Here is a 24,006-nt window from a genome sequence, read left to right as displayed (position 1 = left end):
AGCCGCTTATATTACAAGTGTATTTGAAGGCAATTCATTTGTATCATATTTACAGTCATGACTCATAACTATATGTTTGGACGATTTACATAGCCACTTCTCTACATACCGCTATTTCATTACGATTCTGTGATAAGCCAGGATTACATATTGGAGATTGCTTTGTGAAATACCATACAATGAAGAATTATAAATAAACTAAAAATAAGTACAGTATATTCATTATAAATCTATTTTACAGAATAAAAAAAAAATTTTCTTTTTTACATTTTTGTCATCAATTAAATGTTTTATATTGAAATTATGCTTTGTACGGAAAAAAGTCTCGAGTGGGTGGTATGTACCTATAAAAAAAATCTCGAGTGGAAAAGGTTAAAGGAGTTTCAGTGATGTCACACAGTGGGGCTGAAAGAAAAAAATCTTTTTAATTTTATAGTGACCTACCTACTTTTAATTCCTCTCTCCACCTTGGAACAACTAGATCATCAATGATTATGCTTTATATGTATGTGTTATTGGGACCATCACTTATTCACATATTTGGTATACTTGCGTTATTTCTTGCTCGCTTCTCATTAATAAACACGATTCTTTATTTTGAAAAAATGTTTTTTTTCTATGTACATACATACATACCTACCGCTATAAATGCTAAAAAGATGCAATGTAAAAAAGGATTTACCGTGTAGTAGGTAAGTATGGTGAGAAAATATTTGTTTGGCAAAATAAATTCTAAAATATCTATATTAATTGAAATAAATACGGCCCGCTACTGAACAGTCATTTCCGGCCGACCTTATTCCATAAGTGCCAAACTCGACTCTATTGACATGTAACGTCAAAGTGTGAGTCACAAATTTGGCTCCTTGCGACAGCGAGTGATGCAAGTGTGCTCTCCGGACAATTAAAATGCATTTATTTGGAATATTGGCGCATATAAATTGAATTTGACGTTTTAATTTACTATTCCATATAAACCGGAAACTAGAAAATAACTTAAATTACACTTAAAGTTATCACACTGCCCATAACAGTTTTTCGTGATTTACTCAAAACTCAAAAAACCCCCAGGAGCCAGTTTAGCGACTCGGCGCCTCAATTAATATTATTAGTTATTGTTATTCTTATTAGTTTTAAATCATATCTAATAAACCACATTTTTCAAAATCTACTGAATTTTTTGTCAAAATCTACTGAAAAAATAAATTTTGACTTGGCAGCACTGGGTTGATCGCATAGTCAGTGTTGCCATGTCTATCTACTGAATTTTTAAATTTTGACTTGTAACACTGGGTTGATCGCATAGTCAGTGTTGCCATGTCTACTGAAATTTCGATCTACTGAAATTTTTGTCAGGAAAAGAAGAAATTATGATTATGAGAAGACACTTGTGAGATTATGTCAATATGCACGCTTTCACCAAACACAATCGTTGAATTTCATACATTTTTGTCAATCTGCTGATATTTTGAAGAAAAAATCAAAAAATCTACTGAACTTTGAAAATTTTAGTTGGCAACGCTGGTTGATACCTTTTAAATATATGTTTGGGTTATAATGAGCTAATTAAATGTATATATTATGTTTCATTGGTTCAAAAAAAAAATCATTCAACAGCCTTACAAAAAAAAAACAAAAGTGACATAAAATTTTAAAATTTTATTCTTTGCGTTGAAATGACAATACGTGCGCGCTCGCGTTTCAATGAAATGATCAGTTTTAATCGGAATTCGTATAAATGTTATTGTTTATTTGAATAATTATAGTTATCTACGGGTACTTGTTATAAATGTGAGTTATTATATAGTGCTGTGCATTTTAAAATCATCATGAGACGTAAATAATATCACCTGTGACCTGTGAAACAACAAATGACGGGTGGTACCTAGTTTTTAAAAGTGATTTTTTTGTGACTGTGTTAAGTATTACAAAATTGTGCTCACTTCAAATTGTAGTTACTCGAATGCATCTGATAAGTATACATGTGGTGAGTAAATTGGAATAATGTAGTTGAGTATACATAGCGCGATAAATACGTAGTGTCAAAAGACTTAATTTCCATCAGAGGTGTAGAAACTTAACTTAAAACAAAGATCTTTATTCACAAAAAATTAAATAAATCAGTTCTAATATGTTTATCGGTCAATCTTATTATGATTAGTTTGTGAAAATCGATTGTAGATATCGGTTAAAACGCATTTTAAATTTAAAGCGGCCATCTTTGGTGAGCCGGTTTGAGTGTTGCAAACATTGTGAAAAAATTAATTCCCCACATAATCAGTTGTCAATAAAGTGGCGTGTCGCTGGAAAATGTATCGGGAAATGAATAAAAATCACCGATTTAGGGTGGTATTTCGTCAAACGGCTGTCAACTATGGTTTACCGATATTTCACGATCCGAGAGCCGATTTTTCATTTAAACCTATTGGACATGACGAATAAGGCACACAATCGCTCGCAAAAACGGGCAAAGCTGTAGGATAATAATATATAGGAGATTATGTATTATTTTTATAATTATTTTTATAACACACCCACGATGGCCTCGCGGCGTAAGCGTTGACTTATTGCGTCGTGGGTCCTGGATTCGAATCCTGTGTCTAACAAGTACACATATTGTTTTTCAATTTGTGTATGAGTCAGAGTATGGATCCAATAGGTTGAGCAAGTGGCTGACATATATTTCTCGTAAAAACAACAATCTGTCAATACAAACCTCCACTCTGTGGAGGCCCATATGATCCTATTAGGATCGGATACGGTCGAAAAGAATATTATTTTTTACTATCCTATAGTGGAGTAGTTGGCATAGCGCAGTGGGTGTGTTTTTGCAATGTGTGTTTAATTCAGATTAACTACCATTCCTCATAAAAAGTCTGATAGTATAAGCCTCCATATGCTCCGCTGAGGAGATAATGGTATTTAATGTAACATAGTTTGTTGCCACCGGGGCATTTTAAATAATGTAATAATTAACGTGATATTTGCCATTGAAAAATTAATTGTGCATAATGCGCATTCCACTTCCCCGGTGCCAATGAGTTAGTTATCTAGCCGCAAACGCATTATTATTTTATATTATTTAAATGTAAGAAATCAAACATTTTAAAAAAAATCAGTGGACAACCCTCGACCAATGTTGACATAATTAATTGGATAGCTCCTGACAAAATTATATGAATACATTTGAAACTCATGGAAATATGACCTCTACTCGCAATGTAGCGAACAGCGATATTGCCAAGACATATTGTATTGCATATAACATTATCGACATTATCGGCCCTATTTCATTATTATAGGCCGGCCAGGTGTTATCAATAATTACATTAAATAGTTTCTTAATTTGGATATAAACAATTGTTGGATTGATTTAATTTTTAATATGTGTATTAATTGTTTCAATGATATAAATAACACACATTTCACTTCCGGTTTTTATTTATTATCTATAATATAATTTCGAAAATATATTTGGATGTTTGTACCGTTGTGTTGGTTTTTGTTAATAAAAATCCACAGGCGTAGTCGGATTTCGACAACATTTGGAGGGTAGACTGAGGCTGACGAGCCGGAGTGCGTGGTGGAGGTCTCGAATTTCAGATTTAACCCGCTTCTTCTTCTTCGTTACATACATATTAATTACATATTAATACTATTTATAACGTTTGCATATTGTGGATTCGATTTTAATTTTGACCTTTACTCCTATTAGAATTATTTTCATATTGCTATATTGTATCGCACAGATATTTTAGATAAATGTATCCACGAAGCGACCCTGTGCGAAGCCGGGTACTTCAGCTAGTGTTATATTGTATTATTAATTTTATACTTTCATTTATTTCCGAAATGTGCGTCTATCTATTGGGAAATTTTTTAATCGCCTCATTGAAATATCAAGTCATTCAAATTTTTTTTCATGACTAAGGCAAATTTATTTATATTTTCCGAAGTTAGAAGAGGATCTGTATCTGATTTTGTTATTAAGTGTAATATGTGTGACTTATCTTTTACTCTCAGTACGGATGAACCTAAAGCGAAGCAAAAAGGGTTAAACGTATAATTTGTAATGAGCTTATGAAAATTAATAAAATTATATTTGTTCACACTTTCGTTTTTTTTGTATTCATACACACCGAATTTGCCGTGGGAAAATTATATAATACATTGGTATATATATTTCAAATACCTCAGAAACACACAAGTATTAGATTTTTTTTTTGAAAAATATTTGCACTGAATTTGATCCTACAATATGATAGGTTCAAGAAAATTTATCACTTCACAAATTCAGCATATCAATAATATGATGTTTTTATTTTGAGGTGTACTATTTTTATTCTTATAATTTATTCTACCTACTACCTACAAAAATTTGTTAGGAAAAAAATATTATTTATTAAATAATACTTTCAAAACCCCTGATTTCTCTCAAATTCGCTGTTTCGGCAAACAACAGACAACATCATATTGCACGTGTACATTAAAATGTTATAATATAATGCTTCTATATACTTATACAATAACATGTTTATTTTGTTCCAAGGCTTGTCGCTTACGTCAAATTTGATTCTTGCAAATCAACTCATACGCCTTAACATGTTTAAATTGAGTTGCAAACTTGTCCTGATTTCATTTCCTGTATGACAACACATAACAGGTGATCAAACTGATTATTGTCATTATAGAAACTGTCAATTGCCAGTGGCCGAAGATATCTGAAGTGAAGGGTAATATATTTTCTGTGCATGACAGAGATGTATTTTCTTAGCCGGCAATAAAAAATCTACATGTGATTTTATCAGGTGTAGTATTCAAATCCGAGACACTGACTTCAGAAGAAGACATTTTACCACCACCCCATCGCAGGATTACCGAAATCCAAGAGATTATACTGTAAATTACAATCAAATAGATAACATTTGAATACTATTTATAATTTATTTATTTCCAATATCTGCTAATTACATGGCAAAATGGCCATTTTGTGTTTTGTTTTAAATATATAATGATATTTTAATTATTACGTCCAGTAATACAATGTTGATCAATTGGTCTCGGTGTAGTTGACAGAATGCCCTGAATTTGACTGTACCAAAATCACATTTAATCGTTTTACAATGTCTGTTCGGAGTCAGATCGCAAACACAATAAGTTGTGCGAATGGTCATAATGACTTTTCATTAATCCTTACCCAGGAAAAACTAACATAACTTATGAATTTTTCACATACATATAACGAGATGGTATACTATATTGGAAATAAACGACTAAAATTTTCACGGAAGCAACTGATAGAAGAGATTGGATGTCTTACATCATTGGTACACTTGACGATGAGTGCATGGGTGAATTTATCGAGTAGAGTGGTCCCAGACTGGTTGTGGGCGGGGCTGTCGGGGGTGGCTGCTTCGCCTCCTTCCGAATCGCTCGCACCGCACATCAACGCTGCTTCTACCGCTGCCCAGTCAGCTGTGGATAAACAATTCAATTTTGATGTGTCAGTCAAGCAAAGCTTTAAAAAAACCTTAAGAAAAGCATTAGGAGCCAAGGGGTTGGAGCCTTTACAAACGAGAGTGAAGCTAATAATAAAATTACTATAGTGGAACCGCTTCCCGTGTGCCAGGGTTGCACTGAGATAGACATTAGTGTTGTAAGCCTAAAAGAAATTACCTATTTAGATGAAATAACATTTTTAATACTATGTATGCAAAATACCATCCAATAAGTGGGTGGATTTATGCCATTGTTTCAAATAGTTTACATGCACATAATGTGCTATTGGAGACATGACTCTAGGATGGATCATTTGAGAACTATGTGCCGCCCCATTTAACTCGAAATGTTTCTAAATCCAACACAATCAACACTCATAGTCACAAGTATTCATCTTCATTGATAGACTTACCTAGCAGATGAACCAGCGCCTTTTTAGCGAACCTAGGTGGCTCCAAATCGTGATCGGGAGCATCTCCCTCTTCTCTGTCGTCCTGCTGCTGGTGCTGAGAGGCAGATGGTGCAGGGGGCTTCTGCCCGCTTCCACTGCCACCTCCGGCAGCCGCGCCCCCGCCTCCTCCCCCACTGGCGCCGCTGCGGCCGCCCCGGGGGGTCCGCCACGACGCGCGAAACTGGCGATGCTCAACAGCTTGCCGTCCAACGGTCTGCACTAGGAATAGTAGGATGCTTTCGCCTCTGTAACAAGTCAAACGGATACAATTTATTTATTACCTCTCAACCATATTTGACAAATGAAAGACCAATTGCAAGATACAGCTCTCACGATACATACGAATCTTCTTCTGGAATATCTTTGCACAGTGTTATAACAGATAATTACACAATATTTTTTTTATTACTGTGGTTTTCTCATGACTTTCACAATACTGTTTCACAACTATACTCAGGTTAAGAAAAACGTTGTGGATGTACCATTACTACCAATCATAAACCAAGGTCATCGCAGTATAAAAATACAGAATTCTATGCCAGAGGTAAGGTTAGTGCCCTCACTCAACAAATTCAAACGAACTTGAGTCAGGACGCTACAAACTTTATTCAGGTAGGTAATGCTACAATTAGCTTACCTCTACAAACGTTTTACCAGAATGTTTCTAATATGGTTGAAATATTGTCTATTGGCAGCACACTGCAAATAAAATACGAATGGCATCCTTCTGTTGACACTCTTACTTTTTCCACTGATTTACATGCAGTTATTTTCGATTTTATGAGATAATTCATCTAAATAATACTAGTTAATTAAATAAAAAAAAACTTCTTTTTGTGTTGCAACACTAATATCAAGTGTTTATATTGAAAGAAAACGTTAAAAAGACTTTACCTCGAGTTGAAGTGCGTTGCGAGATGCGTATCCCTGGTGAGACGAGCGAGCAATTCACACCGCGCAGTCCAGTTGCCGCCGACGAGAGCTTTGCACCGGCACTTCTCCCAGCAGTCACAGTACGCCGTTGGAGACGTCCTCTTCAATTTGCAGTCGTGTCCCTTGTGGCACACCTGAATAAGTAAAACACATACCCATCACAAAACAGCTCAATGCAAAAAGAGAAGTCAACGAACCTATTTAACCCGGCCGCCGCGTAAGTTACAATATGAAAGGGGCCCTGTCTGCGGTACGATTTTTCTAAATGCTATGCTTCGCTGTATTATGATAAATACGGCAATTAAAAACAGCTGGTATTACTGCTATCATGCCTAGATACATAAGGTTAAGTGCCACACTAAAAAATAGAATCGATTGTTGAATTTAGCTGTGTTTACTTCCTTGAACCGAAAACTTACGAAGCCATGTTTGATGACGTAGACACGCGTCTCTTTGATTGTGAGCCCATGAAATTTAATAAATCACTCACTATAATATTTTACTCATGTTAGAAACACTTAAAAATGCCATTAAAAATATTGAAAATAATAGCTTTTATTGTGTCGCATATTATTACAAGTTTTATGGGTCGCGTAAAGTTGAGTCCACACTGGTTGAAATATTGTAATAATTTCTTTTGTTCTTTTTTGAGTGTAATTTGGATTTTTACTAGATTAAACTTTTCAGTTTTATTGAGCATTGTGTTATGTTAGTGATTGTCGTTTTATGTTTTATAAAAAAAACAATATTTATTTTGTAAGATCTGCGTAATTTTTAAAAAAAAAAAACATTTTTTGCGTGAGGTTTTAAAATTTTATAAACATTAAATTACATGCAAAGATAATATGTAATATAGTTGAAAAGTCAAAAATAAATGACATAATCCAGAACACATGTTCAAGTACATATTTAGAAATATTTCGACGACACATTATTGTTTTCGGTTCGGTTTTTTGGTTGTCTTTTATTCCCGCAAACATGGTGTTGTAAAAGATCGCGGTGAATATTCAACTTTACAAGGTAAATCACTCGGCGCACACTCAACTCGAATGAAAATATTTTGTATACCTAGTGCGCAGGCGCTCTAAAATACCGCGTAGATTTGAACTGATGCAATCGTACCGGCGAATCTCAATAGATCGAGAGGGTTCGAAAGATCGATGATTATGAAATTAAAACAACATATTTTTGACAAAGTTATATAGGTGGAAGTAGGCGGATGGATCGGGCTATTTTTTAATAAAATTCTCAATGCCGCATGAAAAATATTTCTTGCGTTATCCACAGGTCAAGGTTTGCGTATCTGACTGCTATACGGTCGCCCATGTGTTACGTACTAGCTGTATCCTACTGGAATACGGTCGCCGGGAAAGGGTTAAATTAAATATGTGAAATTCTGTCAGTGGTGTTCAATTCATTCAATTCATTTTCAATTCAATTCATTTATTTTTTTAACATATTGTGGACATTACAAATTATAAGTTTAAGACGTTCACAACATGACATTTAGAAACAAAGATATATAAATATAACAGTATTACATAAAAAAAGAGATATATCAGTAGATGAATTAGATAGGTACAAGGAAGTACACTGGATGAGCTAAGCAGACCCTATTTTAAGATTTTATAAAACAACATCCACCTAAACTCATTCTCACGTAGGTGGAATATATCAACACCCGAAGCAATTTCGTTGAACATAGTTATCACTCTCCCAATTGGCATTACCAGTGGCAGGTTGGTTCTGCACCTTGGGAGAATAAACAACTGGTGGTCTCTATTTCTAAGATAGTTATCAGGGACACACAGGTCAACACTGCCCAGAATGGCAGAGTTCTCATTTATACCTTGTATAAGTCGAAAAAAATACGTAGCTAAATAAAGATTTCTTCTAAATTGCAGACTGCAGTATGTAAGCATGCCTAAGAGAAAGTCAGTTGGATAAAGCCACGGATAGTATCCATACAACCTCAAGTAAAGGAGTCTCAAGAATTTCTTCTGTACCCTCTCCACCATAAGGCCATACTTCAACTGGTGTGGTGCCCAAACAATAGACCCACTCTCAAGTCTGCTTCGAACTAAAGAATTAAATAAAAGTTTTAATACCGTAACATCTGAAAAGACCCGGGAAGTACGCATGACGAAGCCCAACATTTTAAGCGCTTTGTTACAAATGGTAACTATATGGCTAATAAATGTCAGTCTACTCTCAAACGTAATGCCAAGATCCCTTACAGATGATATTCGTGACAGAACTCTGCCATGCATCGAGTATTGGAAAAACAACACTTTTGAGGCTCTGGTAAACGATAAAAGATTGCATTTATCAATATTGAATTCTAGTTTGTTACGCCTGCCCCAATTTAATACATTATCTATATCAAGTTGGAGCTGACGACAATCGTCCAAGGTGACAACTTCCAAAAAGAGTTTCAAGTCATCAGCGAACAACAAAAACATAGCATTTTTTATTACCAATGGTATGTCATTTATAAAAATCGTGAACAGCAACGGCCCTAAGTTTGAGCCCTGGGGGACACCAGAAAATGTGTAAAAGGTCTGTGACTGATAAAGGCCGTACGATACGTATTGTTGACGGTTCCTAAAATAACTCCCGAATAGTTTCAAAAATCGATCCGACAATCCAATAAGTTGGAGTTTTTCCATCAGGATGTCATGATCGACTTTGTCAAATGCTTTCGAGAAGTCATTGTAAGAACAGTCAACCTGGTGGCCTCTATCCAGTGCCGATGACACATAATCGGTAAATACCATCAGGTTAGTTTCCGTTGATCGGCCTGCTCTAAATCCATGCTGTTCATTTATTATGAATGACTCAATTTTTGGATAAATCATGTTGTGCATGATCATCTCAAGAACCTTTGCTGGTGCAGAGAGAACAGCTACCGGCCTGTAATTCTCCACTGATGACTCTGTACCACTCTTATGGATTGGAGTAACCTTCGACATCTTCCACGTTTCCGGGAAGATACCTGTCTCCATTGCGAGATTAAATATATATGAAAGCGGGCCTTTAACGAAGTCAATACAACCCTTTAAAAAAAATAGTGTGCGAACCTATAGCAAGCAAAAGAATTGTAGACTCAACGGGAATGCAAAACATCCCATTATTTTAAAGGGGCCGGATTCGGGATGTATATTTTTACAGGGGGATAGCCCTCGCCTTGCATCTGGATGAAAAATTTATTTTAGGGAGAACCGCCCAGACAAGAGGGTTACACGTAAATTGTAAATATTACATTTCACTGTACTACAGAATAGCACCAAGATGAAAAAATTACATGTTGTTCGTGGAGCATTGCAGACAATAATGTTCCAATTTAAACCTAACCTAACAAATAATCCAGTATATCGGCTATTTTCAAAAATTTGTTTTCCACTGGCTTCCTGTAAACTGACAAGAACCGTGTTTTATTTATACATGAATTTAGCCTCAGTACTATACGACCCAAAGAGGTTGGACGATCTTTAATATTTGACCATATATTTCCGATACAACATTTCACGGTGAAGTGTAATACGGCGAACTGCATACGTACAAATTTCCGGACACAAGACAAGAGATGGTCTGGCAGCTAATAAAAAGCTATTAACCTGGATTTTAGATGAAAATTTTTAATGGAAAAATGCAAAGAAAATTTTGGATGAATAAACAATAATAAAATTGATTGTGACACCCCAAGGTGTTTCTGACCACATTTTGATATGGTGTATGGAATATGTAATGTGAGAACTGATTTTTTGAAAATTGAATGTCACAATGGCTTACCTTGGCGCATTCAGTACAACAGCACAGTGATCCAGTGAGGCCACAAGTTCGACATTCAAATATATCCTGAAATAAATTTAAAAAAAAAACAATTGACAAATCTTTCGATTTAAATTTGGGAAATCACCCGACATTAATAAAATCCAATTAAATTTGTTTAATATTGTTATCTAGTATAGTCTTGTTTACCTGATTGATGTGCTCCTGTCCCGTCCATGTGAAACTGCAGGTGTCATTGCAGCACAAAACCAAGAGCGGCGAGTGATCGGGCGGGGCCGTTCGCGGGAAGATGGCGGCCGCCCTCTGATCTTGCGTGGGGCAGCGGGCTGCACCGTCCAACAAGGTCAGAGCGGCTCGATACGCTCGAGAGCTGACGGCCAACATGAAAGGGGTTTGACCTTGGCCGTCCCTGATGGATTACAATTAAAAAATAAACAATTTATAATATAATTGTAAGTAAATTGTGTGATTCATAAAACATTTCAACAGTACAGTAAAACCTCGTTAGTAAGAACACTGATAATTCGAAATTCGCCATAAATCAAAATTTTCCCAAAAAAAAGTCCCTTGAACATTATTTTCATATAAAACCATACCTTTAATTCAAATTTCGTAATTCGAAATGATTTCAGAATCCTGGCATATAAAAATATTCATATCATATCAAATATCGTAATTAAGTACACTATTTCACGAGCCAATCATTGAAAATTGTGACAGACTTTTCTTAAAACATCAAAAATTACTTATTTTATGAAGTTAATAAAAATAATCCTGACATTTTATGACCCATTTCGGTAGGCACATCTATGATCGGAAACGAAATTAATGAAATCAAAAAAAAATTTATTCAAAATCTTTAAATTTTCCCCCCGTACTTTTCGTAATTCGTAATTCGAATTTTTTTTCGAGATCAGTCCCATGGAATTCGTATTAACAAGGTTTTACTGTATGTATAAAACAAAGGGAGTACTTTAAAAATAGAATATTGCAACCGTTGAAACAAGTAATAAACATAGAGTTTGGTTTGATAAAAAGTAGTCTATTAAATTTTTTCTACGTACATAATACTCGATAGAGATTCTTTATTTATGTATGTAGTAGTAGATTTAACATAGTTGAACTCCAAACATTGAATAAACCTATGTGCTGAAAGAAAAGGGACATAAATCTAGTTTTTTTTACACATAAAGGAAAAATGCGACTAATCGAATCAGCAATGCTGAATCAGTAAATTTCACGCAAATCATTTTTCTCTCCTGAAAAGTAGAACTCTTCTCCCTTTTTCTTCACTTCACGCACAAAATGCAAATAAAAGCCCACTGTTAATACTTTTGCTTGCCAATGCAAGTCTTTTTTATCTCAAGCACAGTGGGAAGCTTGCTATGCTATAAATGAACATATCCATTAGTTTTAAGCTGACCACACAAACGTAACTGCATATGAGCGACATACATGACAGTGTGTATGACAATATTGCACAAGTCTTTTGAGTCTACAAGCGACATGAACATGTTTGAATTTCTATACTGTATAATTGAAAATCTCCATAGAAAAAGGCTCTACTTCGATAAGTGCGAAGGTTAACTTGAAGTGCAAACATAGAGTAATTGCGATAGGGAACGGCACTTACTTGGCGCTGAGTAGATGCGGTAGATGGGGAGCCAGGGCAGAGCTCTCACACATGGCCTTGAGAGCGGCGAGCGCATTCGTCCTGCGCTCTGTCGGGTCGCAAATGGCCACGGATCCACCCATGCCGCTTTTCGATCCACTGCACAAATAATAACAGATTAATCAAATCGATGAAACCTCAGCAAAATGAATAATAAATGTAATGGAGGGATGAAGTTGTTTATAAAGTATCTTTCTAGATGCATCACTGATTTTGAGGATGTCATAGATAAATGCAAATTATTCGAACGTTTGTATCGGCTTGCGTACAAGATGAAACTTGCGCAAAATATCGAGCATCGAATTTGCAGTGAAAAATTCATTGAAACGGTTTGAATTATCATATTTATAATGACTGCATTATTAAATAATATGATGTGCGCAATTTTGGGCAAGTACCATTCGAAACGACCTTTCTCATTGTGTATCCGCAGATATAACTGCACTTTTAACACAAAATTGGCAAACTAATGTAGGAGAGTAAAGCGTGATTTATAGACTTGGTATAGTGAAAGCAAGCGCATACTTGTTGGTAAGTCCCATGAGGCTGTCTTCGTCTCCAGAAGTGGCGTCGAATGTCTCCGGGGGCCAGGAAATGGTCGGCATGGGCTCCTCCCCTTGAACATTTGCAACAGCTACGTTACCAACCACCACTGATGTTGAACCATCAGCTACAATAAAAGAATATAAAGCAAACATTAATGGACAACCTATTCTATTTATCAGGTCTTATGGTAAATCAAAGGAAAAATGTTAAAATCAAGAGTTATAACACTTAGTTATAACATTACAGTTGCGTTAACCGCTAAGATATACTGAAATATAAAAAATCTCAGTATTTCAAGATCATGTAACGTGTAGCAAATGGCTGATGAATAAAAGAAATTTTAGTAATCAAAACCCATGTAAAACAAGATATCAAGAGACGAGAGAATAAAATGTGGTATTCTGATATCAGGTTCTTCTGGCGGCGTAAGTGACTCATTTAAGTGTTGGTATTGTTACTTTCAAATGTCACTAACACCATTGCAAAGTGATTTCGTTGTGTCTGCAATGCCAGAAACGAATAGTCATGCAAACTGAAGCACTTCTCAAATTGCGTTAATATTGGTTATACCATCAATAAAGAATGTTGCATTCTTAAATCTTGTGATTTATTCCTTGAATTAAAAAACTAGTTTATTAAGATATCTATAGTTTACCCACTAACTGTACTGCAATATTATTTAACTATCCACAAAACTATTTAATTTTTGATTCACTAAAAAATCAGATTGATTTATAGCACATAATTTGACTGGATTTATTTTCCATTTTGTTAAGTAATTCATAAGACAATAATTATCAGTTGTCAAATATAACAGTATAATTTTAAAAAGAAAACTAAAAAATTCGATGCCAATTCTTCCACTCGAAAAGAACCACAGAGTTCAGTAGAGAAATATTTGGAACAATGTTCTTGGAGTCATCGCAGTCTATGTAAGACTTCATTGAGAAGAGAATGAATTCAACAAAATTGAATTATTAAAACGACTTACTATTGTTAACATCGGGTTCCTTGTTGGATGTGGGAGTGCACATGCTGACGCAGGCGTGCAACACGTTTCGATTCCCGTCACACCTCTCCGAGAGCACCGAGGATATCTGATGTTCTGAAATGACATCTCACATTGAGTAATAAAGAATTGGCCAAATAAATTAAAATCGGGACAGAAAAAATAATGAATGATGTGTTGTAGCGAAAAGACTTCAGGCAAAATATATGCTTTATAAAGGGAGTATCATTTTTAATCATACATTAATACTTACTTAAATCAATATCCAGCTGATGAAGAACATGGCGGACTCCTTCAAGGTCACAGCGCAGTACACAAGGCATCAGAAGTTGGTGTTCGGCCACGAGGACTACCAGAGCAACCTGCTGTAATTTGTTTGGAGCAGAGGAGCTAGGCGCAGCCATCTGGGGTAGGGGTACAGTGTGGGCGGTGGCGCAGCGCAGCGGAGGCAAGTCCAGCATGGGCGGCTCCCGAATACAGCCGAGGCAGTCGCGGGCCAGCGGATACAGTGTACCATTGCCGTCGCGGAGTAACACCACACTCTCTGTGCTCTAGATATAAGAAAACACATTTATTTTATTTTAAAAACAGAAATGAAAACAAATGTTAGGGTCACATCCAACGTTTGCACCAAAATTATTTGACGCAAAGCCATTTGATTGCAGAAATGTTCAAGGGCCAAGATTTCCAATAAAATTATGATTGGAAGGCTATGGTGATAATTAGAGGTCAAATGGTGCGAAGCTATTTAATTACAGAAAGCCAAGCAACGATCGGATTGCGTTACCCGGAGTACACCAGTAATTGGTGTCTCAGATTAGAAGAGTGTGGCAAAGGATAGGGCCTGCCTCGGATTGTTGAGACATAAATGACAATAATTAATTTAAAAAACGTTAACTATATAATCCGTACAATGAGCTGCAGCTGAGTGACAAAAATTTACTAAAAATGCGGTGTCCCAAAATCTTATACGACTTTGATTTTATTGAAAACGTGTTTATCTCAACGCATCACAAATGAGTTTAAGAGCATGAGTGACAAATCAACCTCCCAACTAATTTAAGGTTTATTCACGCTACACTGTGTTAACACCATTCGAACATTTGGCATACGCCAGCCTTAGTAACCATCTTTCCAACTGCACTTTCATATCGACCATAGAATGGCCAATTCAAAATCGAAATTTCATTTTTGTGCCATTGTTTCAGACACTGTATTCTAATGACTTGTCAAATAAACACATCGAAACGATATCTCATTCTATTCGTTTAATGACGCATCACATGATTTTAAATTCAGATTGCATAGAGAATTCATTGTTTGTGCTCTACTGAAAATGTACTACATAATAGTTACTGCAAGGTTCAGCCTTTCAACAGTTTATATATCTGCGTAGAACAAAGATGTTGAAGAAACCATTCTTCTGACAGAGATCCTGAAGCAAGTTCCAGTTTCTGATAAGTCAACGAATTACTGCATATGTTTCACATGTTTAGGCTCTTATAAATGAAAGCTTTATTCAACATCATCAAAACCATTGAGTATAACATTACCTCTGCCGCACAGGTGAGCGACATGGACGGCGGATGGTTTCCTAAGAAAGCCGTGGAGTCTGTGGGAAACGTGCCGTCGGCCAGAGCCCTCGCACCTCCCAGGGGAAGCACAGCATAGCCTAGGGAACCTCCAGCACGCCTCACCACTGCATGAACACCTCGGGCATCCACCTGAAAAATTACACGTCATATATTATAATACTAAGTAATTTAAAGTGTAGGACTCCGATCAATCTATGAAAATGACTAGAGTCTGTTCAACACTAAATCAGGCTATATATTATATGGGTAATACTCTAATAATTACATGAGCAGAGTTGAGACATGTTGATTGTCCATCTTAATATCAATTACACATAATGATTCAGGTACCAATTGGATCGTCTCGACACTTGTTTTCATTGATATGACATATAATGCATTGCACACTAAACAGTCTTCCCTCCACTGTCATTCTGCAACACTGAAACAGTTACAGTTTGACATAAATGCCATTTTTGTATGCAAAAAAATAAAAGGGTACTTCCCCAATTGAGTATGTATGAATATTAGTGCAGAGATCCTACCTTTACATTTCTTCAATATCTTTGCTTTCCTCGAATTTTCGTACTTTAAATGTCACCATAATTAAACCGCATTTAGACCAAGCGAGCTAATGTTTGTTCTTCCCCCACTCCAGCGAAATTATTATGCTCACTCAACAAAAAGCGTTTAAGTCAAGAGAATTTCGCTGGAGTGGGGGGAAGAACAAACTATTTACTCGCTTGGTCTAAATGCGGCTTTAGAAAATGTTTTTGGATATGCAACAGGTTGCATATTGTATTTACTAACATATTTTAATTACAATATTGAATATAACTCATTTAGCGCTGACAATGCGACTGGCCATTAGATACTATTAGCATGATAATTAAATGTAGTAATTAACTGGTCAGCAGTGAATGTTTTATTAAGTGACTATTATTATAAAAGCAAACAGCGTGGAAAAGGAAGTTCGTGACGCCTTCGAAGCAGTCATTCATTATAAGTGTCAAATAGAATCAAGCTATAATAGAAATGTTTTTGTTTCCCTCACAACTCGTTGCTCATGTAATTTGAGTTCAACTTCATGAGAGTTTACTATATTGGATTCACCTAGTATCCTATCACAATAAGAAAATAAGTGAAGAAGAGATGTAAAAATGCTATAATTTACTCACGGCTATTGACATAATTGTGATATCACTAGGTACTGAGAGTTTTCTAGGTGTCTTTTGAAAACAATCTGGTCCTTTGTTGCTGGTACTCCACTTCATAACCTGAAAAACAAAAATGATCATCAATAACCTGTAACGTGTAGCTCTGTGTTAAATATGTACAATGATTGAAAACACTTCATCCCAGTTCATTTGACTTTGAGAATATTCAACAGGGAAGTGAAGGGTTCAAGATATCCGTGCACTGTATACCTGAAGTTCATCCTTCCTGAGCAAACGACACTCGCTCAACATGGCGGCATAATCGTCCGGCTGCTGCGGAGTGGGCGTGGCCGAACAGGAGGGTGTACCTTCCGGCACTGCAGGCGTAGGCTGTGCGGCATCTTTTGTCTCTTTCGCTGACGGAAACCGGACTGCCGCGTATGCCCCGTCCACTTTTATTACACGTCCTGAAATTGTCAAAATGTATAATAATCTCAATCAAGATTTTTAGACTGATATTATGTAAGGGTTGTCCCCAGAACAATACAAAGTCAGCGAAGGAAAGCCTTAATGTTTAAATTTGCCGTTAACTATGTGACATATGTCACAAGCATGGAGAATTGAAATTTTGTCAACGTCCAATCTTGTGAGATGTCCATTTGCATTAAAATCGTAGTCATCTTTAACTACCATGAAATGACATGTACACTGTCAGAAATATAGAATGCCTTACCGAGAGGTACATTGTTGACATCTTCAACGAAGACAACATCTTTGAGTGGCCATTCTTCTTCGTCTCTCTTTCCACCTTCCCCTCCTCCACCCTCTTCACCTCGAGGTGTCATGCGACGAGCCCGCTCTGAAAGAATACAAATCATTATTATTTTTTATTAAATGCTGAATCAATGAGAATTATGAATTATGGTTACTTTCAACAAAAAAGAAACTATATGAATAATATAGAAGAAATATTTTTCAGGAAAAAAAGAAAGATGTCTCACTGTGCGAAGTGCTGGTGTCACTGCAAGTGGAAGAAGCGGGACTGGGCGGCGGCGGCATGTCAAGGCGATCGGCCGTCTCCTTGTTAGCGGGGGCGGGTGTGGAAGCATTGGTGGCACTGCTCGAGCTGCTGCTGGCTACAGGGGCGTTGTTGCTAGCTTTCGCACTGTTGCTGCACCCAGACATCGATCCTGACGTGCTCTGGAAGTCATGTGGCGAAAATATTATTTAATTATTTTTATATACATTTTTCAAAGGGTGTCCGCGTAATCAGTTAGCTTGACGGCGAAAAAAATAAGATTGTTTAGTACAGTAAAACCTCGTTAATACGAATTCCATGGGACCGAAAATCGAAAAAAAATTCGAATTACGAAATATGAAATGTATGGGGGGAAAATTTTAAAATTTTGAAAAAATAAGTAATTTTTGATGTTTTAAGGAAAGTCTGTCACAATTTTCAATGACTGGCTACAGTACTGGAAATAGTGTACTTTATTACGATTTATTGAATATTTTTATATGCCAGGGACTCTGAAATCATTTCGAATTACGAAATTCGAATTAAAGGTATGGTTATATATGAAAATAATGTTCAAGGGACTTTTTTTCGCGAAAATTTCGAATTACGGCGAATTTCGAATTATCAGTGTTCTTACCAACAAGGTTTTACTGTACATACATTTTTAGCATACAAATTTCACACGAATCTAATTACCAATTGCTAATAAGATCTTTTACCTCAGTAATATTTATTATGTTAAAATGCATTTTTCACTGAAGGCATGGGATACTCATTGTCAGCATTATTCAATCGTGAGGGGTCCAATAAATAGGCTTTCACGATTGAATGAATATCTCACTCCGCATTTATATCTCTGTATCATCGTGCCTCGCTGTTATCTTTAATCATTGTATCATTGGACTTGTGTCAATCTGTCAAATAAACATGCAACCGCTCTCAACAATCATAATGCAGTTCATCACTCATCTCTTCATCACACCATCGTCTGCTTACTTCCAAACTACTATAATATTTTTGGAGCACACTCGCACCAATAAGGTACAATAATTCCTTCTTATTATTGTTTAATTAATAATGGTTCCTCTAATTATTACCTGCTGATCCCGTTTATCCTTGATATCTTGACGGTCCTGGACTGGCGGCGGGAGCAATTTAAAGCGTCCTGAGTCTGACAGATTCCACGCAGCGTATTGCAGCACGCCAACCTTAGGCACTCCGCACGATATCGTGAAACCTGCAATGCCACACCACACATACATAAATCGATCGTGGCATATCAGACTAACAACAATGACCTTACAATCTAGACACAAGACAATGATTTTTTTATATAATTATACATTATATATTTATATATATAATGTATATATATTATATACATTCGACTGAAGTGAATCTCTTCCCAGGAAGTCAAAAGTGCATCCAGGAAAACAATGATCGAAAAATGAACAAGAAATGCAAGGAGAGCTAAATAAAACTTCAATTATTTGTTATTCTTACCAACTGCTCCTGGTTGGTACATAGGCGAGTTCTTCATGGTGACAGTGGCTCCAGCAGTCAATTCCTGAGCGGCCCCCGCTCCTCCAGCAGGTCTCTGCTTGCGCGAGCGTGCTCGGTGCTTTTCCCATAAACGTGCTCGCTGTGCCAGCGGTAGCACGCCCCTAGAAAATAAATACACGGTTATAAAATCTTGTTATTATAAGAAACGCAGAAACTTTTCATAACCTTAACGGCCCACGTGCTCGTCGAAGGTCAAAATTGAGTTTTTATTGTATTTTCAAACCATGATCCTGGACACTCCTTAAATGTTGTAGATAATCTATTTATATAATTTTGAAACCTTATTATCCGTTATATTTATTTTAAATATTTGATGACTGCATAATGTATTTTTATTACATAAAATAGTATTCTTTTAAACCTCTCGCTCTAATGTTTTAGAATATAGTCATATTTCAGTACATAAATGTGCAGTGGTGTTAAGATTTTTGACATTTATTAATTTTTAAACGCATTTATAAAACCATCAGTATAATTTATATCGACATTATTGTAGTGAAATATTTACGATAAAAAATTATATTGATAATCTGTGATCCCAAATTTGACAAGAATTAGTAATTAGAATTATTTATTATTCAAAAAATGGGCAAGATTAACACATTTGAAGATAATTCTAAAGATACTAATTATAAGCTATGTCTTTGACCATTCAAGTGTGATAAACATCCTACGAATAATGATTGCTTTATAATAATTATTGACCTAAGAATAAGGTAGTGTTTTTTTGAAATACGCCATTTCTTTTGGCATTCCCCAGTGGTTAAGCTACAACATACGGCCGTAGCCATAAATTGACAAACTATAATTGAAGTAGGGAGTAAAATGATGTTAACGCGCATGTTTGAACATGTACCGTTTAAAAAAAAAAAAAATTTCGGTTAGGTATCGATAGGTAAGGATCATGCTTTGAAAATAGAACAAAAGCTCCATTTTGACCTACGCTGAGCATGTCCCCCCTTAAGTAAATGTCAAATAACCCATCAAAGTTGCTTTCGTGATCTCAGCTATGATTTGATCCATAATATTGAGGCAAGTCGTATTACACAAATTTGTCTCGACTACGTCACAAGTAATTTAGTGTTGATGTAACTTTAACTCACCACCAAAAGATGGCGCCACTTTCCATTCTGGCGACAGTGTAAAGCGCGCAGACGTGCAGTGAAGCTATCCTCCCTGCTGCCGTCAGCTCACTGAATTCCCGGGCGGGGTGCTCGAGGCGCGACGCCGCATGGGACAAAGTCTCATCCAGCCAGGTGGCTACTCGGGCGTTGCAGCCGTCTGTGGCCACAGAACACCGGACTCCGGCGGCTGAGAGGTGCGCCACACGTTCGCTGCCTGCCGCACCCATCCCCAACCACTGAGCCCGTGGGTGATGAATACCGGGATTCTAAAAAAAAAAATTTTAATTTTGTAGTATTTCTCCAATATTTTTTGGTGATAATTGTTTTTTTCAATGATTAATAAACATACAAAATAATTACAATACACTTGGATAGTGAATCACTGTTACATACAGTAGACCAGTGGCGAAGGATGGAAGTAGGCTGTTAAGATCCTATAAGAGTGCCAATTTTCATAAATTTGCAACATCAACTCTTTTAAGTATAGTAGAAATATTTAACCTTGAACATGTACAGATGCGAATGAATATCTGTATAGATTGATCTACAAAAATATCAGTCTAAATAATATTTTAGGCTTTATCGAGACTTACATCTGGATGTCTGTAAGGCTGAGAATCGTGCCAGCGCCATTGATGTAAATGCCCCTGTGTGGAGACACCCACCAGCTCCGAGTGCATAGCGGCGATCTGCGTGAAGCGTACCCCCGGGTCCCAGTATTCAATCTCATCCGACGTCCACAGCGGGCTCACCGCGCACCCAACCTCCTTCTTCTTACTCTCAGCTACAAAAAAAGATATTAATATACCAATGTATTATTAACACAACACTCTTTCCAGTTAGAGAGCAAAATCTACAACGGGTATGCCAGTTAGTCGCTGGTGAAATGATCATTATTGAGTCAGTATGTGGTAGCATAAGTATGGTAAACATGGCCCCCACATCCTGAAGCAGTTCCCCAGGCCAAGATCTTCGTCAACAACCTATCGCTAAAGTTAAAGACATTGTTACTTTTAGTAATTTTGAGTTACGTATAATACTGGACATAAAATAACGTATTAAATTAAATGACAGACTTATCAAAAAAATCAACATGTCGGTGTAATGTAAATTTACTTGTGTTTGGGGTCTCCTGTAATGTAGAGAAAAATGAAATATGTTTCTTTGACTAAGGGGCCGAATTCAGACTAACAAAACAGTACAAATTAGTATAGTAAAATATTGAAGTAATAATATTTTATGGAAATCAAAATGTGCTGTTTTTCAATGCCCTAATTATGACTCTTGTCAAGAGGTCATGAGTAATCGTCCACCTGAAATATCAATTACAAGTTATGATTCAGATACCAATCGGATTGTCTCAACATTATTTATTCCTACACACTTTTGCTGCTAATTTTAAAAATTATAAGACTTAAAAGTATCTGTTGGTCACCATGGTAGGGCTACACTCATATGTATAGTGTTTAGACAAAATAACAAGTTACTAGCTTTATTTACTATATTTTTGTTAGGTCAGGTTCACACCCGTGTAGGCGTAGTTCCTAGAGCAATGATCTTTGTATAAATGCGAAGCCATGGGTTGCGGCTTCGAACCAAAGGCTGGTCAAAGAAATGAAATACATGTTGTTTTTTTAATATATATTTGGTGCAAGGACCCAAAGGGTTGGACGATTGACCAACTATTCTTCAAAAAAAGTACATTAATGTACCCTCTATTATGTTTAGGCCAGACTGTCATGGTAAACGTCAAAACAACAGCTCAAACGGTTGACACCGGGAACGTGACGATTGTGTCAGTTTGTTTGTAATGTGAGCTTTAGGATAATCATTATATTATGTTCATAAATGGTTTACACTTGAAATCACTTACGTAGTGGACGTTTTGATGAAGAGACTGACATACCTGTGTCCTTGTCCCAGGCTGTATCTCTGAGGGCAGACTCGAGCCAGCGCCTCGGTCCAAAGTACTGGCGGTCTCTCCAGCGAGAGAAAGACTCTCCCGCCCGGTCGGCAGCCCCTGCGTCTCGTGGTGCGCTTCCTGGGGGACCGATGGTCACAGCCCCACCAGCCGAGCCGAATCCGCCTCGCGAGCCACTGCCTCCACTACTACGGCTGGAAGGATATACAGATGGTTCAGAATTATGTGAGAAATAATACAAAACGAGCATATCAGTTATATTCAAAGTGTACAACTCAGGTTATGTACTCAATTCTCAAAGGGAAACACAATAATTCCAGACATTCTTTATTCTACGAGATGATACACCATCATATTATGCTTCTGTGACTATTTTAGGTGTTGTCTTAGGTGATAATAAAATGTAAACTGTTTTTCCCTTATCCTACAGTGACCAATAGATTTTTTTTTATTCTAGACATATTTTTCTTTCAAAAACCAACAATCTGTACTTTTATTCTTGTTAAAAATTGAAAAAACACAATATTGCAATAGAAAAAAAAACAATAATTCTATATAATGGTGAGACTCAAAATTCCTTGTTACTTTGCTGATGTGGACAGCCCTTTCGGAGTACAAACTGAATTTGTCCGACACCAAATGTAAGACAGAAAAAACTGCTTCTCATGAACATTTTTTCTTTAACATCTTTGATTATAGTGTAGTCTAATCAATAAAATAATAGTCACCTCCTGATGCCGGTGTAGCCGAACATATCTTCGGAGAACATGGCATCAGCGTCGATAATTACAGAATGGTCGGCCGGTGCAGAGTGGAAGCCTCCGTCCAGCAGGGAGATGAGGTCCTCCGGAACGTACCCGTCCCCCGGGTCTCCCCCCTCCCCCTCTTCTGCCTCTTCGTCGTCCCGTGAAAGGAGGTTGTTCACGGCAAGGTTCACATCTAAATTGGTACGCTGAAATGATATTATTCATCAGTTTTAGGTTACGTTTATTGAATACATTCTAACACAACATAAAGATTCACGAATGACACAAGATGTTTTATAATATGATTTTCAAAATCATCCTACTCAGAACTGAAGTATATTATTTTGCAAAACACACGTTATATAGTGTGGCAATAAGTTCACTGTTATTTCACACCTCCGCAGCTAAGCTGCCGTAAGTAAATTAGGTGTTTTGAGTTGGGTACTATATCGAATTATGATAGTTGATCATATGTAGCTAAATTGCGCTATACAAAACTCATATTAACACTATACAAAAAGCAAGATGCGATTTATTATTCTACAACAGATCATAGCTTGTGATTTCATAGCATGGAACTTTCAGTAACTCACCTGAAGTTCTCTGATGATGAGGTTCCTACTCTTGCCCTGCAGAACGACCTGGGCTTGCGCGATGAGGTCTTCGGGGACGTACTGAGCGGGCACGGACACAACGCGGCCCGACCCTGACGCCCCGATGATCACGCCCGCCGCGCGGCTACTCGAACCTGATCCAAGCAAACGATTCAACCTGAGTAACCTGTCACGCCTCCCTCCACCTTCGGACAGACCCTCGTGTAGGCCATGACCATATCCCGTGATAATGCCAAGAAGAAGAAATGATCGTCATATTTGTGGATGATACAGTGATACTTCAATTAACAAATCGTCCTTACAAAATTATAATAAAGAATTTAAAGCGTTTCTGTCATCACGAACTTCAATATCAAAAGGTATAAATCCGTTTTCAACTTTTTAACA

The 24,006-nt window shown here is 36.7% G+C and overlaps 1 protein-coding gene across 9 annotated transcripts in view; it reads right to left on the bottom strand.

Annotated features, from left to right (window-relative positions):
• Positions 1 to 24,006, bottom strand: part of hyd (E3 ubiquitin-protein ligase hyd) — an 89,271-nt gene that overhangs the window by 51,713 nt on the left and 13,552 nt on the right. For all 9 annotated transcript variants that reach the window (XM_085951522.1, XM_085951516.1, XM_085951521.1 and 6 more), the window contains 21 exons: positions 23,599 to 23,753; positions 22,988 to 23,211; positions 22,245 to 22,453; positions 20,932 to 21,122; positions 20,318 to 20,604; positions 19,155 to 19,315; positions 18,749 to 18,888; positions 17,635 to 17,833; positions 17,367 to 17,492; positions 16,904 to 17,100; positions 16,655 to 16,753; positions 15,456 to 15,626; positions 14,156 to 14,453; positions 13,885 to 13,998; positions 12,873 to 13,017; positions 12,309 to 12,446; positions 10,865 to 11,084; positions 10,676 to 10,741; positions 6,845 to 7,017; positions 5,912 to 6,195; positions 5,321 to 5,475 (listed from right to left, as the gene is read on the bottom strand). In XM_085951522.1, the coding sequence (XP_085807648.1) occupies positions 5,321 to 5,475; positions 5,912 to 6,195; positions 6,845 to 7,017; positions 10,676 to 10,741; positions 10,865 to 11,084; positions 12,309 to 12,446; positions 12,873 to 13,017; positions 13,885 to 13,998; positions 14,156 to 14,453; positions 15,456 to 15,626; positions 16,655 to 16,753; positions 16,904 to 17,100; positions 17,367 to 17,492; positions 17,635 to 17,833; positions 18,749 to 18,888; positions 19,155 to 19,315; positions 20,318 to 20,604; positions 20,932 to 21,122; positions 22,245 to 22,453; positions 22,988 to 23,211; positions 23,599 to 23,753 (3,752 nt within the window). The remainder of the gene's footprint in view (positions 1 to 5,320; positions 5,476 to 5,911; positions 6,196 to 6,844; positions 7,018 to 10,675; positions 10,742 to 10,864; positions 11,085 to 12,308; positions 12,447 to 12,872; positions 13,018 to 13,884; positions 13,999 to 14,155; positions 14,454 to 15,455; positions 15,627 to 16,654; positions 16,754 to 16,903; positions 17,101 to 17,366; positions 17,493 to 17,634; positions 17,834 to 18,748; positions 18,889 to 19,154; positions 19,316 to 20,317; positions 20,605 to 20,931; positions 21,123 to 22,244; positions 22,454 to 22,987; positions 23,212 to 23,598; positions 23,754 to 24,006) is intronic.

Source organism: Rhyacophila brunnea, unplaced genomic scaffold, assembly GCF_057557595.1.
Source record: "Rhyacophila brunnea isolate RB1 unplaced genomic scaffold, BYU_Rbru_1.0 scaffold_24, whole genome shotgun sequence".
In the NCBI taxonomy this organism is placed as follows: Eukaryota; Metazoa; Arthropoda; class Insecta; order Trichoptera; family Rhyacophilidae; genus Rhyacophila; species Rhyacophila brunnea.
The sequence above is the reverse complement of the archived record's forward strand: the minus strand, read 5'-3'. Positions and strand labels throughout refer to the sequence as shown.